Here is a 16,697-nt window from a genome sequence, read left to right on the forward strand (position 1 = left end):
TGGTGGTTAATGCTAAGAAACAACACAAAGTGGGTAGGAGGGATAGAATGTAGGGTGGTCCAAGAACACCTCTGATGAGGGGACACTGGAGTAGAGATCTGAGGATACAAACCAGGGAGAAGAATGATTAGGGCAGAAGGAAGAGCACATGCAAATGCCCTGAGGCAGGAACTTTGTTGATGTGTTTGAGGAATGGGAAAAGCAAAGTCATAGCCACTCTGAGGACCAGGGCTTTAACTCTGATCACATGGGGGCCTTCAGAGGGTTTGCGTGCAAAGAAGTGATGTTATCTGACTTAAATTTTAAAAAATAGGGGGCGCCTGGGTGGCGCAGTCGGTTAAGCGTCCGACTTCAGCCAGGTCACGATCTCGCGGTCCGTGAGTTCGAGCCCCGCGTCAGGCTCTGGGCTGATGGCTCGGAGCCTGGAGCCTGTTTCCGATTCTGTGTCTCCCTCTCTCTCTGCCCCTCCCCGTTCATGCTCTGTCTCTCTCTGTCCCAAAAAAAATAAATAAAAAACGTTGAAAAAAAAAAAATTTATAAAAAAAAAAAAAATAGGAGGAAGAAATTCTAGGAACAATGGCAGATGCATGGAGACAAATTATAAAACAACTGCCGTGATTTAGGCAAGAGATGATAATGGACTGGACTGGAGTAGTTACATAGGTGATGAGAAGTGGTCAGGATTTATACTGAAAGTAGAGAAAGAGAAAAATGGTGAATGGCAAAACTCATTTTGGCTCAAACACCTGGAAAAATAACATTAATTGAGATGAAGAAGTCTGTAGGAAAAGCAGGTTTAGAGAAGGGAAAATGTAGAAGCTTGGTTTGGGGCATGTTAAATGTGAAATGCTTTAAGACATCCAAGTAGAGATTTTTTTTTTAATGTTTATTTATTTATTTTTGAAAGAGAGAGAGCACAAGCAGGGAAGGGGCAGAGAGAACAGGAGAGAGAGAGAGAGAGAGAGAGAGAGAGAGAGAGAGAGAGAGAGAGAGAGAATCCCAAGCAGGCTCCATGTTCAGCGCAGCGCCCAATGTGGGACTCGATCCCTCAACCCTGGGATCGTGACCTGAGCCGAAATCAAGAGTCGGACCCTTAACTGACTGAGACACCCAGGCGCCCCCTATGTAGAGATGTTATATAAGAACTTGAAACTGGAAGAGATGTGAGCTGGAGATAGGATGTGTGTGTATCAAAGTATCCATGGTATTTAAAGACATGAGATGCATGTGATCACTTAGGGAGTGAAAGGAGATAGAGGGGAGGTCTGAGGACTGAGCTCAAGAGCACTTTGATGTTTCAAGTTGGGAGATAAGGAGGAACCAGCAAAGGAGACTGAGTAGGAGCAGCTGGTAAAACGACAGCAGAAACAAGAGTATGGGTGCCAGAAGCCAAGTGAAGAAAGTGCTTCTAAAAGTTTTGTTTTGTTTCTGAGAAAGAGAGCATGGGAGGGGCAGAGAGGGAGAGAGAGAGAATCCCAAGCAGGCTCTTCACTCCGCAATCCCAATGTGGGGCTCAAACTCACAACCGCGAGATCATGACCTGAGCCAGAATCAAGAGTCGGATGCTTTACCAACTGAGCCACCCAGGTGCCCCCAAGAAAGTGCTTCTAAAAGGAGAGTTATCATCAGAGTCAAACACCCAGAAAAAGCTGAGAACTGACTACTGGAGCAACATGAAGGTCATTGGTCACCTTGTGCTATTTGGGAGGCCTGACTGAAGTAGGTTCAAGACAGGGGGATGATAAAAGTTGGTACCACGAGTGTAGACAAACACTTGTGGAGCCTCTCTTAGGTGCCAGGTGGTGAAACACAAAGAGGAATAAGATGTGGTCCTTGCCTTCAAGGGACTATTTAGAATGTGGAAAATAGAGTTTATAATCCCAGTGCAGTAAGTACCATGTTAGAGAAATACTCATGGTGCTGGGGGAGAGTTTAGGAGAAACTTTTAACCTGGACTATACCATGTCAAGGAAGGCTTCCCAGAAGTGGTGCCTGACTAAGCCCAAAGGATAAATAGGAATTAGTCAAGCAAAGGGGGCAAGGAAATGGCAGAGCAAGTGACACATGCACAGCATGGACACATGAGAACGGGCACATTTGACATTTGAAAAGATAATTGTCACATCCACCAAGATGGAGAGTTCAAGAAAAGAAACAGATTAAAGGGTGAGAGGTAAAGAGAGGAGAAAGGAGACTTCAGCCTTAGGCAAGGACAAGTGTAAGATGTCTATAGGATTTCCAGGTAGAATTCCAGGTATGGAGAGGGATCTGGCTAGAGTTATAGGGTCTGAGTCATCTCTAGGCAACTGGTGGGTAAAACCAGAAGGTAGATGACGTCATCTACAGGGAATATGTAAGTGAACAATGAGGACCTAAGACAGAACCTTGAGGGACCCCAGCATACAAGGTAGGGACAGAGGAAGGGAAACCTATAAAGGAGACTGAGGAGTGGCCAGAGAAATGGGAAGAACCCTAGAAAAAAAGGGGTATCTCACAAAAGCCATGGAAGGAGGGAATTTTTTAAAAGGGGAGGGGTAGTCAGTAATGTCAAATGCTATAGAGGGATCAATTAAAATAAAGCAGAAGTGTCCACTGCATTTGCCAGTTGAGGCAAGAGGATGTGAGTAGGTAATTAAAAAAGAAAAAATAGGGGCACCTGGCTGGCTCTGTTGGTAGAGCTACGGGACTCTTGATCTCTAGGTTGTGAGTTCAAGCCCCACGCTGGGAGTAGAGTTTACTAAACAAACAAAAAAAATTTTTTTAATAAAAAAAGAAGAAACAATAAACATGAAAAAAATGCTTAGCCTCACTAATAATAATAATAAATGTAAATTAAAATAACCATGAGGTATAAATTGTAATCTAAACAGTTGGCAGATTTTTTTATTGAATAATAATTAGTATGTGAGGAAATATGAACTCTCACATACTGTTAGTATAGTTACCATACTATACTGTTCGACACCTTGCTTTAATCACTTAACATGCTTTTTGATATCTTCACATGTAAATATATATATAGTATCTAAAAAAATAGAGTATATAAAAATAGGTGAAAAAATTTGAGAGCATATGCACCAAATCATTGGCAGTGGGTATCTTGGGTGGCAGGCATAGGGAAGTCAAATAGGAAAAATAAGAGCATACGTTCAAGGCATGTGTACATTCCTATATTGACTGTGACTTTTTTCCCCCAATGAGATTTTTATTACTTTTGTAACTGGGAAAAATTATTAATAATAAGATAATAAAATGAAAATATTAGAGACCTGATCAGTGATCTTGACTGGAGCTACTTCAGAAGTGTTTGGGCAGTAGAGTTAGTGTGAATATAGAGCGTTCAAGTAGAAATAGCAACTACAGACAGTGCTTTCAAGACCCTTAACTATAAAATGCAAGAGATAAAGGAAGACACAAAGTTGAGGGACGGTTACTTTTTTTTTAAACACACTTTTAATTTTTAAATAATTTTGTATTTACACTAGAGTTATTAAGATAGCACAGAGACATTATCAACAATAGCCAAACTATGGAAAGAGTCCAAGTGTCCATGGACTGATGAATGGATAAAGAATATGTGGTGTATACACACACACACACACACACACACACACACACACACACACACACCGGGATATTACTCAGCCATCAAAAAGAATGAGATCTTGCCATTTGCAACGATTTGGATGGAGCTAGAGTGTATTATGCTAAGTGAAATAAGTCAGTTACAGAAAGACAAATACCATCTGATTTCCCTCATATGTGGAACTTAGGAAACAAAACAGATGAACATATGGGAAGGGGGGGAAAGAGAGGGATGCAAACCATAAGAGACTCTGAAGGATAGAGAACAAACTGAGGGTTGATGGAGGGAGATTGGTGGGGGATGGGCTACATGGGTGAGGGGTATTGATTGAGGATACTTGTTATGATGAGCACTGGGTGTTATATGTAAGTGACAAATCAGTAAATTCTCCCGAAACCAGTCTTACACTATATGTTAACTAACTAGAATTTAAATAAAAATTTGGAAGAAAAAAAAGAATATTACAGAGAATTCTGATATGCCTCTACCTACCTCCCCCTAATGTTAACATCTTGCATAATTCTGAAACATTTATCAAAACTAAAAAATTCACTGATACAATGCTATTAACTAAACTATAGAATTTATTCAAATCTCACCAGTTTTTCCCACTAATGACAGAGGGGTTGCTTTTTTTTTTTTTTTTTTAATGTTTGTTTAGTTTTGAGAGAGAGACAGAGCTCAAGCAGGGGAGGGGCAGAGAAAAAGGGAGAGATGCAGAATCCGAAGCAGGATCCAGGCTTTGAGCCATCAGCACAGAGCCCGATGTGGGGCTCGAACTCACAAACCATGAGATCTTGACCTGAGCCTAAGTCGGACGCTTAACCGACTGAGCCACCCAGCCGCCCAAGGGTTACTTTTGGACAAATCCACTAGACTTGTCAGAAGTCTGAATTGTCTCCTGAAGAACAGGGAGAAATATCCATATAAATTAGTAGAAGTGACTGATCAGATGAAAGAATACTTGTATTCTACCATGGAAAGCAACTTAGAGAAACATTCGGGAGCAAGAGGGTACATTTATTTCTTTAGCAAATAGTGGGATCAGGTTATATGATAGCCTAGATTCCCAGAAGTTTACTTCTCCTTTTCTCTTCCTCTTCCACATACATCTAGGAAACAGAAATAAAGACCATTAATACTGCCATCAGTTATATTTTCAGGTTCCTTTCAAGCATGCAATATAGCACTTCTTGAAATCTATGCTTTGGTCACTCATCTCCATAATGCCTAGCTACCACTTTTCTGAGAGTCTCTCAGCCTAGGAATTTCTTCCCTTCCTTGGAGGCTATACATTCAGGTAGTCCATATTTCCAACTCCACTGTTGTCTCCTACCAAACATCCTCCTGCTTTTAAGATGAAGATACCCCTGCTAAGATTTCAACACTAAAGCTCATTTGACCCAGCCTCTTTATTTTATGGGTGGAATAACTGAGACAGAGAGGAAAGGACTTATCCAAGGCCATACATCTCAGAATGACAGTGCTGGGACACATCCCAAAGTCAAATGTTCCTGCAGAAAAGACATTGTGTTGCATTTCCAGGTTGTGCCTAATCTGGATTCAGGCAGCCAGTTCTGATCCAGAGGCAAATCTGCCAAGATTCTCAGCTTTGCAGGGTAGAGTGAACAGCGTTCTGGATGTCACTTTGAGAGAGGAAGCTACAGTAATGTAGCAACTAACAACGTCCTTGAAACCTTGCAGTCTCCATGACTTCCCACTGCCTACTCTAGGAAAATACTTGGGACAGAGTTAAACCCTTGATACAAAGGACATCAACTAGAATTTTACCTTATTTTGTGCCCCACACCCCTACTCTGGTATAGTGGAGACTGTGAAGACAAAGAACAAGAAGAGACTGTAACCCAAGTTCAGGATTTGGGAGATGGCTGGCTAGTTACTGTGCTTGATCATCATGAGGTATGGCTGAAGGAGTAGGGAGGGCCACCCACATAATATTAATTGTCACCACTAAATTGGGTGCCTGTTTATGTCACATACTGCACTACATGCTTTAATGTAGTCACATCTGTTCTCCATACTAGCCCAGGATTGTGGGTTGCAGAAATTAAACTTGCCCAAGGTCACTTGGCTGGGTGGGGCTGGATTATACTAGTAACAGCTGTTGTTGTAGAAAATACAGATAAAGAGAAGAAAAGAGAAGTGGCCCTTTATGCCTTATCCAGTGATAGCCCAGGCCATCGTGCTGTCCAAACTGCTTTTAGCAATTGCTCTTGTTCTACACCTTCTTGCTGCCTTACCTTCCCCAGAAAGCCTGTAACCACTGCTGCTTCCCCAGTTTTTGCTCTCCCCACATCCTAAAGACCTGGACACCTGGCGTTGCCTGGGTATGTTGCCAAGAGTGATTTAAGGGTATGGGGCCTTTAACGCTGTCCGACCATGCAGCCCTTTTTGTCCCCACTTCAACACTTTTGGAGCTGTTTCCTTTAAGGACTCCTTTTAGGGGCGCTTTGGGTGGCTCAGTCGGTTGAGCATCCAGCTCTTGATATCAGCTCAGGTCATGATCCCAGGGTCGTGGGATCCAGCCCTGTGTTGGGGCTCTGTGCTGAGTGTGGAGCCTGCTTGAGATTGTTCTCTGTCTCCCTCTCTCTTTGCCCTCCTTCCCCACTTGAGCTCTCTCTCTCTCTCTCTCTCTCACACACACACACACAAAAACAGAAAACAAAAGAACTCCTTTTAATAAAAGGGCACATTTACTCCTAGCTACAATGTCCCCTAAGGGATGTCCTCCACCCATACCCGTTTGGGGACACTGCCGCCGTTACTCCATCCCACAGATCCCTCCCTCCCTGGTCATCACAGGTAAAGTAGAAATGGTCATTTTCAAGCTGCTTACATTAACATCAAAAAAGTTTTAATATTCTGTAGCAGATCTTTGTGATAGGACGATGATGTATAGTTTTATTTTTTTATTCATTTTTATTAAATAGCAAATACACATTTATTGTAAAAAGAAAGAAAAAAAATACAAACGCCCACAATCCACAATCCAAAGGTAACTTATTAACATCCCCCTGTCTTCTCTTCCAGCTACGTTTCTGCTTATATTTATAAATACACATGTGCATTATAAAGTGGGATTATGCTGTCTTATAATTTGCTTTTTTCCGCTCAAAAGCATCTTACGAGCATCTTTCCATGTCAGTAAATACACTCTGATCACATGGTTACTGAGAAAAGTAGTGTCCAGTTCCCAAGACAAAATGCCACTTAGATTCTCAGGGCTCCTATTTAGTCAGGGCGAGGGCAGGGCAGGTGAAGTTGGAGACCGGGATGACTCATCCATTGTGTGGCAGGAGGTAGCATTGAGCAAAGCATGTTGCCAGAGTTAAGGCAGCACCGGTGTCCAGAGCAGTTTTTTAATTCTTTTCCAACAAGAAAATTTTTTTGTGCTTCTTGTATCTCTGATCCGTTCATGCTTCCACCAGTGAATCATCTTGTCAGTAAAGATTTAAACACTAAAATCAGGCAGTTGTTCTTCTGTAAGTTTTTTTGGGTTTTTTTCCCCAAATCTTGGTGCTACTTGATGAAGTGAATTCAGAAGAATAATAGGGTGAGAGAGAAGAATAATAGGGTGAGAGACTTAATTCCCAATATAGCTGCTAATCCTGTTTAATTCCCCTGAAGTCTTTCAGTCCTAGGTGGTTTGTCCTTTCTTTGTAGAAAGACGGGTGAGTCACAGACCACAGGAACGGAGAGAGCGCGAAGGTATTGGAGTTCGTGGTTTGTTGGGAACTGGGGCTGTTCGCTTTATTTATAGGAAAGCTTTCAGAGTCTGGGACATTGAATTTCACTTCATCAAGCACATTTCCTTGGTTCTTGAAGAACAACAGTGGCAGTTTCCAGGTTGTTTGCAATCTGTCTTATGTATAAATTCGTTCCGTTTCGACCCAGGTGAAAGTGGCACTCCCTGAGATGTGAAAACGTGTGTCCTTCAATCAAGAAAGTGGGTGGTGGTGTTTTCATATGAAGCTTGGATGTTTTTCTACCAAAGGATGTGTGAAGTAGTAAATTTCCTGATAACTGAGAATTTACACATGGACAGACATGTAGAGAAGAGCAGGGGAAAAAAGAGGATTAGGTTCTTATGTAAAAATAGAATTTGATTGTTCATATGCCCGTAGATTATGTCAGATATGATGAAATATAATTTATGCAAATACATGTAAAAGTCTGGTGAGTTCTTTCGGTTTCTTTCAATAGTTTCAATCCTTGATGATTATTGGTATTGGGTGGTTTCAGCTACACTGCCTCTTTGTTTTATTTAAAAGAAGAAAAAGATTCACCATGTAATTTTGTGGTATGTAATGAGGAACTTGTATTAATGCAGATTTGTGGTATTTAAAGTACCTAGTATTTTGCTTTTTCTTTCTTGTTTTTCTTATTAATCTCTGGATAAAAATCCCTCGTCTCATTAGATCTGGGCTCTCCTTTCTTCTCATTTTGTCCTTATAAGGCTATCCTGTTTTATCACTTCCTGCTTCAGCTCCTGACTTTTTCTCTCTTCCCCTCTCCCTCTCCCGGGGTGGATGCTTTCTCCATGTGGCAGGACTGTAACTGTTCCCAGCTGTCCGAAACGCCAGTGGACCAGGAGCAGCTTAGAGTTTTAACTTTCATTTTACAAAGAACAACATGTTTGAATGTTTCAACAGGCAAGTTATAACTGGCACTTACTTCTTGTTCTTCTAGAACACTGAAAATCTCCCCCAGCACGTTAGAAGGGGGATCCTGACTGTGTTAAAGAAGAAGTGGGAGAACCCAGCCCTGGGAACGGAGTCTCACACGGACTCCCTGCAAAACGGCAGCGCTGAGGTCAGACACGGAGGCAACCGTCCTCCCGGTGAAGTGGCAAGAAGGTCTGCCTCTGGGGCGGAAGCTGACCAAGAAGAACCCGTCCATCCCAGACCTAGACTAGGATCGCCTTCTGAAGCCCTCAATCGGTATCCGTATCCCCGCACCCAGGGCAGTGAGCATCTTAAAGACCACTCGAAAGAAAGTAAAAAAATGGAAAATTGTCTAGGAGAATCCAGGCATGAAGTAGGAAAACCCGAAATCAGTGAAAACACAGAAGCTGCAAACAAAATAGAGAAATATAATGTTCCGCTGAACAGGCTTAAGATGATGTTTGAGAAAGGTGAACCAACTCAAACCAAGGTAAGGACTGGGCCGGTTTCAAACTTGAGAAAGGCAATTCAAGTAATTAACGCTATTTTTCTGAACTAGACAGTTTGAGTAGTGGCCAGCATGTCTTTCGATTCAATGTTAAATGAATTAATTAAAAGTCTTGAATTATGTACAGAGATGCTAAGATTTGCGGATCTCTGACCCAGTTTCACGTGAAATCAGGCACACACAGGGATTCAGTTTAATATCTAGAAATGAAGAGAGTTTGAGGCTGATTGGATTTTGTTTTTGTACGCTTGCCCTTTTAATTTGTCTTCCTGTGCCTTTTGTCATTTGTAGCTTGGGGGGAGGGGGTTGGGGGGGTGGAATTTCTGCTGAATCTCTCTCCCCTTAGACACAGCTGCAGGCTGAGTGTTAAGGCCAGAGTTTAACATGAAGACTAAGGCTTAGTTGTCTCTTTGCTAGTGGACTCCTTCTCCTCTGAACTTCCTCATCTGTGCCTTCCAACAAATGTTTTCTATCAGCTAAAATCCTCTCCCAGGAAAAATCAATGAGGGTAGCCAGACTAGCTGTAGCCTTCAGGAGTTTTGACTTGCAAATGCACAGGGTTGCATTTTCCTAGGACTGCTAATGAAATTTGATCCTTCGTGTGGATTGCAGACCGGGTACCCAGAGGGAATTACTTAACTAGAAAATGAGTTACATATGCTGGTGACTTATAACACAATCCAGGGGCGGCAGAGCTGGTAAAATTTTCCAGTTTTCTCATACTTTCCTGCATATCTGGCTTTGTACATGGGGATGGTTTGTTACAACAGTCATTATAATGAAATAAACAGATTTGATAGGAAGCAAAGCCATCATTTTCTCTACATTCCATCTAGATGGGAAAGCTGAAATTTTTTAAGCTAAATATTTGGCCCAAATCCCTACATGTGTGAAGTAATGGTATAAGGCCTTCTTTCTGAGACAAAAATTCGAGAACCCGTCCAATAATCTTCAGTTCTGTTTGACGTGACTTAGTTTATCTCTTCCCATAACTTGCAGTGCCTGTAGCTTTCCTGACTAGAACAGTTCTTGGATGTTTAAGGGATCATCTATTTAAAGGATGTAGTAAGAATTTTTAAAGGTTTGCAAACCTAGAACCCTTTCCTCTGCATGAGTTTTAGCTCTATTTTAACACTGGAACCAGTTGGCAAGAGATGTAACCACAAAGCAGTTTTATGACTTTTCTTAAACTCTCATCCCTCTGTTTTTAGTCCTCTAGGGCCTGCCAACTCCCTCTTTCTCCTTTATGGTCTTAATAAAAAAAAAAAATTAAATTTAAATGGGAAGAAGAATTTTAAGTGGAAGGGAAAAAATGTCAGAAATCCTAAACAGAGGGGAAGGGGTTTTGTTGTGACTCAAAGCACCATTGTAAGTCTCCTCCTCAGAGACCCTGTTAGGGGCAGGACGGCTGATGTCATGCTAGCACACACAATGTCGATTCAGTGCAAAAGCCTGGTGCATGTCGAAACTGGCCTAAGGTAGGAAATGACTGGGATTGCAGCAAACAAAAATGCTGATTATGTGGTAGGATCTGGTGAGAGACTTTTTTTCTCATACATGTCTGGCGAGAGATGTGTCAGAACAAGCCTATCATTTTGTGGCTGGTCAGAAGTGAAGAAAGACTCCTCATATAAAGAAAGATCCATCTAAATCTCTAATGGCACTGGACAGCCTGACTGTTAATGGTATAGGAAAAAGGGGGGGGGGGGGGCTGTGAGTGTCTAAGTTGACCTGGACTTTTTAGATGGCTTTTAAAACTTCCTGACTAAACAGTCATTTGTCACTTAATGAAGTGCTTAGTCAAACAGACCTGCCCTCGGTTTTATAGCGGTTTCTAAGCATCATTGTGTTTCATTTACTTTGAAAAGTTTTATCTAATATTTCCAAAAAAAATGCTAAAGTTTTGTCTACTTTAGCTTGAGGAATAACTAATTAGTTCGAAACTGGATTATGGTTATTGTTAACATGATTTCAGCTTTAACATGGATAAGGCTTTAATCAGGAAGTTACATAATTGGATCTTTGGAAGGAAGCTCTCACAAATATGGTAAGGACACTAGAAATCTTTTTCGGAGCAAGAGCCTGCAAGAAAGAATGTATACTTCAGAGCTAACAAATGAGTACCTCAGTGAGACAAATGAATATAGTAGGGACAAATTGGTTCCATAATTAAATTTTAGAGAACTGGACTGAATCTCAACTAACTAGCTGGTCAGGGGCAGGGGGCACATAGATAATGAAATACATGATCTGTCTAATGTGTTGTCCTAAATCTTTTTATCAGTTATTTACAGGAGACAAAATTAATTGGCTTGACTTCCACTTTTCTTAGTTCCTCTTGTTCCCTTTTGCCCGAGATAGTTTCTGTTCTTGTCCACTTTTCTTCCTGATCTCTCTGCCCTCCTGGTTTTTTCTCTCTCCTTGTGAAAAAAATCTCCTCTCTTTCCATGACTCTAAGACGTGAACCCCCAAACTAGGTTCTAATCCTCGGTTCTTAACCCAAGTTTCAGCCTCATATTTCTGGTTGCCTGCCAGATCAAACATCTTTCTTTGAATATCCCTTAGGCACTCAAGTTCAAGAAGGCTACAAAAGAATCCATTGTCTTTCTAACTAAAAACCTGCTTTACCCAGGTGTCCCTTAATACATCACCATGTACCAAATCTCTGCATCTGTGAAAGTTGGGATCAGTTCTTCCTTCTCCGTGTTTCTTCTTCCCAGTCGGTCACTTACTAAGCCCTCTAAATAAGCCTACCCTCTAGGTGCTTCTCAAGTATGTGCCATTCTGTCTGGTCCCATAGCATTGCCACCACCTCCCCTGTCAGCTTCTCTTTTCCTTTCTCCCATCCATCCTGTACACCGTTGCTATTTATCTTTCTAAATAGAGTTGTAAATTAGTGTACCCCCTTCATTTGATATCTCAGGATTAATCTTTATTTAATATTTGGGTCCTCCACAATCTGAGTTCAACCTGCCTTTCAGTCTCTAGCCAATCTTATACTTAAACTCTGTATTAACTCCTCACGCTCTAAATTATTCATGCCTATCCCCTGCATTACTGCCTTCTGAAATCTTACTCCTCAAGGTCTATCAAGACTGTGAGGTCTTACCTCCATTTCTGTCAGATAAGTTAAGCAACCCTTCTCATTCTCCTATAGAATTTTCTTTTCACTTCTGTTTGGGCACTTATATCATGCTTCCCCTTAATAGTTGTGTATAAATTTGTATACTCCCAAAGTCTATAATTTCTTCCAAAGTAATGATGTTTTTCTTCCCCAGCGGTTAGCACAGTGACTTAGCTCTTAGTCTTAGTTAAAGGAAGAAACGAAGCTTAGAATTCAAATAGCTTATAAGTAATAAGAATTGATTAAAGGCTTTTCTTCACTTACTCTCTACCTTTGGTGAATAGATACATTATCCAGGTCAGATGTTTTAGTTGAACATGATGGTTCTAATTCCTATGAACAAATGAGCAGTGGATGGATTAATATAACCTACCATCATTACTAGGAAAAAGAAACTCCCCAATGACATATACTGAAGTGGTTTAGCATTTCTATCCTCATGTATATGTTGATCTGGATTTTTGGTAGCTGAGGTAACTATTCTGTACATCTTTTTATGAAAAAGATAGCTGATTAACCAACTAGTCCTAACCAACATTCCGTTGTCATCGGGTTGACATTTGAATCCATAACCTTTAGAAACCAGGATGTGGTTATTCAAAAAATTAAGTGCCCCTTCTTTCATGCCCAGGAATGACCAACCACTGTAATGAGCATGTGACAGGCTCATTAAGTCTCACTTCTTTCTGTTTGGTTCGTAACATATTTGGTTCACACAAATCCTTGGCTAGGAGAGTAAAGACCAGATATTTGGATAATATATTTCTACCTTCACAACCTATTTAAATTATTGTCTTTGGCTTGGGTCGATGGAACCAGTTAGGTGTAATACAAGAAAATAAGACTAGGCTATGGATATTCGTTGATTGTTTTACAAAGTTGCAGACTACTGCTTCTTCCATGTAGTGTTTCCATTTTCTAGGAGAGGAGTTAGATAAAGAAAGAGAGGAGAGAATACCTCCTCACCAAACGTCATTGTTTCCTAAAACACATAAACTCACTCATTTGCTCATTCTTTAAGACTAAACAAGGATGGGAAATAGTAATGAGAAAAATGGTAAGTTTATCCACAAGTGAAAAGAATTAAAACTATTTAGAAATTTTGTTTCTTTCTCCTTTTATCCCTGTTTATTCATGGTATATTTTTTTATTAAAAAAAATTTTTTAACGTTTATTTATTATTGAGAGACAGAGAGAGACAGAGCACAAGTGGAAGAGGGGCAGAGAGAGAGGGAGACACAGAATCTGAAGCAGGCTCCAGGATCTGAGCTGTCAGCACAGAGCCTGACGCAGGGCTCGAACTCCCAAACTGGGAGATCAGGACCTGAGCCAAAGTCGGATGCTCAACCGACTAAGCCACCCAGGCGCCCCTATTCATGATACATTTTAATGCTTCCACTTAGTCGTATTTTAATTGTGTTGACTTGTCTTATATGACAAAGGCAAAACAGTACATTCGGCTAAAATAGAAGAATCTAAAATAAAAATGGAAGTTTCCCTTGTCCCAGCCAGCCCCCTTTTCATTGTTCACTACTTCTCTCCCTTTCTACTCCTACGCCCTTAAATTTCCCTTAGAGTTTCTGTTCCTCTTTTTACCGGGATGACTGTATGAATGGCTGGCACCAAAACACCAACAAAAGCTGCACTTGTTAACGGGAGAGTAAAACCATCCTTCTTCAAACAGCCTAATATTTTTGTGGTTTTTCTTCTTGTAATTTCCTGGAAGCGACATTGGTATTTTGTTCACCTTTATGTATCTCTGGTACATAACAGTATATATGTGTTGGTGTAGTGTGGAGCAAGCCCTTGAGCAAGTAAGGTCACCAAGCTCAAGTTCATTAGATGTTTTATCCATAGCCAACCAATCTATAATCTACCTCAAAGAAACAATTTATGTTTGCCTTCTTGAAGAATGGGTAGGTGTCCATAGGGAATCTACAGTGTTATAAAATTATCCATGACATTTAATTTTCTCCTTTCTTGGGTAACAACTGCATGTGTTCTTTTATCCACTTAATGTTATCTTAATAACATTTTTCTTCTGCTTTCTTAATGTCTTTCCTTTTTTTAATGTTTACTTATTTTTGAGAGAGAGATCGAGTTGAGTGGGGGAGGGACAGAGAGAGAAGGAGACACAGAATCTGAAGCAGGCTCCAGGCTCTGAGCTGTCAGCACAGAGCCTGATGCGGGGCTCAAACCCATGAACCATGAGATCATGACCTGAGCCGAAGTTGAGCACTTAACTGACTGAGCCACCCAGGTGCCCCTTCTGCTTTCTTAATGTCTTCAGTAAGTCATTTGAAATTATGTTCCAAGAAGAGGAAAAGAGATTTGAATAACTGTCAACACACTGTAGGGTCTAATGTAGTCGTCCAAATGTTGGGGAGTATATCCTTAATTTGTTTATCAGCAAATCATAAATCTTAAATTGACCTGACATTAAACCTCCAATAGATACATTGCTAGAGCTTTCAATATGGATACGGTAACTGGTTTTGTTAAATAAACACAAGAATTATCTTTGGTTTTCTATCAGTGCCATCTTTCTCATATTAAAAGTAATTTTTTGCCCATTTATTGTAGTCACCTATGCTTTATAGCTTCTTTTATAATTTCAAAATGTAAGTACACTGTAAATACAAGTGTTATTTTAACTGACCTCTCTTTATAGTGGATTATTTCTCATAAAGACCTCACACCAATGTAAATTAAGTTTTATTTACCCTTAATTAGTAACTCATTAATTCTTTCATCTTTTGTGGTAAGGTAAATAATGGATCCAGGTGTAAAGATGCCGGTCAAGGAATTCTGATATTTTTCACTATGGCTGTCCTTGATGTACCAACTAGAGACCAGTCATCTCTTTTCTGTTTACTTTCAGGCCAACTAATTACTTACTGGTTTCTAGCTGGTTTCATTATAATAAAACATGTTGAGAAGTTAAAAACATGTTGAAAAGTAATGTCAGAGGAATGGAACATTCTATTTGCAAGGTTGGCTGCATTAGAATTTGAAGTAGCCAGAAAGACTTCATTTACCCCCCAAATATGATATCATACCTTTCTGGTATCAGACTCACTCCTGCATTAGACAGTATAGGTGTGTATACCCGGATGAATATATTAGTCATTTCCTCTAGCCTTTTAACTCACTGATGAGTTACAGTGAATGAAGAGTCCCTATCAAAATCTTTGACATAGGGACGCCTGGCTGGTCAGAGGAGTGTGTGACTCTGGATCTCAGGGTTGTGGGTTCAAGCCCCATGGTGGGTGTCAAGATTACTTAAATAAGCAAAACTTAAAAAAATAAATAAAAATTTTTAAGAAATGTTTGACATAAATCCTAGAGCCATAAGGGACTGTAAAGTTATTTAATCCAGCTCACTGCTGTCAGTTAGGATGTTAAAATCCCTAATTTACATATGGAAACAGCTAAGGTCAGAGAAGTTTACTGATACACCCAATGTCATTTGTCTAATTAATATCAGAATAAGGACTGAAATTGTTTAGTAACATCTCTACCATGTAACAGTATCTTCATTGATATTGTAGTAACTGTTTATTAGATAAAAACAACTGGCCATGGCCTTACTTATCTGAAATCTAAGGAAGCCAGGGAAAAATTTAAATATATCAACAGTTGTATCCTCAAAGACTTTAGCTATCTTCCCTCTTCCCACGCTTTATAGTCTCATAACTGAATTTAAAATTTTTTAAGTTTATTTATTTATTTTTAGAGAGAGAGCATGAGCAGGGGAGGGGCAGAGAGAGAGGGAGAAAGAGAATCCCAAGCAGGCTCCACACTGTCAGTGTGGATCCCAATGCAGGGCTTGAACTCACGAACCCAAGAGATCATGACCTGAGCCGAAACCAATAGTTAGACACTTAACTGACTGAGCCACTCAGGCACCCCTTGTAACTGAATTAGAAGCCTCAGGGCAATGAAGACAAGAAACATGCTGGAATGCAAGAGATTTCAGGGTGCTTGGGTGGCTCAGTGGTTTGAGCATCAGACTCTTGATTTTGGCTCAGGTCATGATCTCATGGGTCTGTCAGTTCAAGCCCTACATCTGGCTCTGTACTGACAGTGTGGAGCCTTCTTGGGATTCTGTTTCTCTCTGTCTCTCTCTCTCTGCTCTCTGTCTCTCTCTCTCTCTCTCTCTCTCTCTCTCTCTCTCTCTCTCTCTCTCACACACACACACACACACACACACACACACACACACACCACACAGTAAACAGAAGAAGAAAAAGCCAAGTAAACCAGGAAAAACCAGTAACTTTTATCAGGAAAAAATAATAAAACAACTGTGCACAATGATATGCTATCACTGCATGACTAGTTTTTACATGGTTTTAGTCCCTGTGTGCTGTTTTGTGTGCTTTATCTTTTGTTTGGTCTTTTTTATATTGACTTTTCTATGTATCTTCCTAGTTCATGTGGTTCTCCGTTTATAGCAATATAGTATTTCATTATGGTTTAATTATGCCCCAGTAATTAGATATTTTTCGAGCCTAATAAAAAACTCTAAGCATCGTGGCAGAAACATTTTGTTTTTAGTTATTTTAGGGGGGAGGGCTATATTACCAAAGTGGTATTCTCATGACCAAAAGTATATAATTCATTAAACATTCTTCTTACATATTCTCAGCTGTTCTCAAAGATTGTGCTACTTTATAATACTATTAGCATAGCCTAAGAACATATTTAATTCTCTAGCACCTTGTCAGCATTTGATTTTATCATTTTTATCTATTTATATTAATAAATTACTTCTCCTTCCTTTTCTTTTTC

At 40.2% G+C, this 16,697-nt stretch overlaps 1 protein-coding gene across 5 annotated transcripts in view; it reads left to right on the plus strand.

The window, feature by feature from the left end:
- The window catches only part of LIMA1 (LIM domain and actin binding 1), an 86,062-nt gene that overhangs the window by 41,354 nt on the left and 28,011 nt on the right, over positions 1 to 16,697 (plus strand). For all 5 annotated transcript variants that reach the window (XM_058742821.1, XM_058742822.1, XM_058742819.1 and 2 more), the window contains one exon: positions 8,297 to 8,761. In XM_058742821.1, coding sequence (XP_058598804.1) covers positions 8,297 to 8,761 — 465 coding nt within the window. The remainder of the gene's footprint in view (positions 1 to 8,296; positions 8,762 to 16,697) is intronic.

The sequence above is a fragment of the Neofelis nebulosa genome, chromosome 8 (assembly GCF_028018385.1).
Source record: "Neofelis nebulosa isolate mNeoNeb1 chromosome 8, mNeoNeb1.pri, whole genome shotgun sequence".
Classification (NCBI taxonomy): domain Eukaryota; kingdom Metazoa; phylum Chordata; class Mammalia; order Carnivora; family Felidae; genus Neofelis; species Neofelis nebulosa.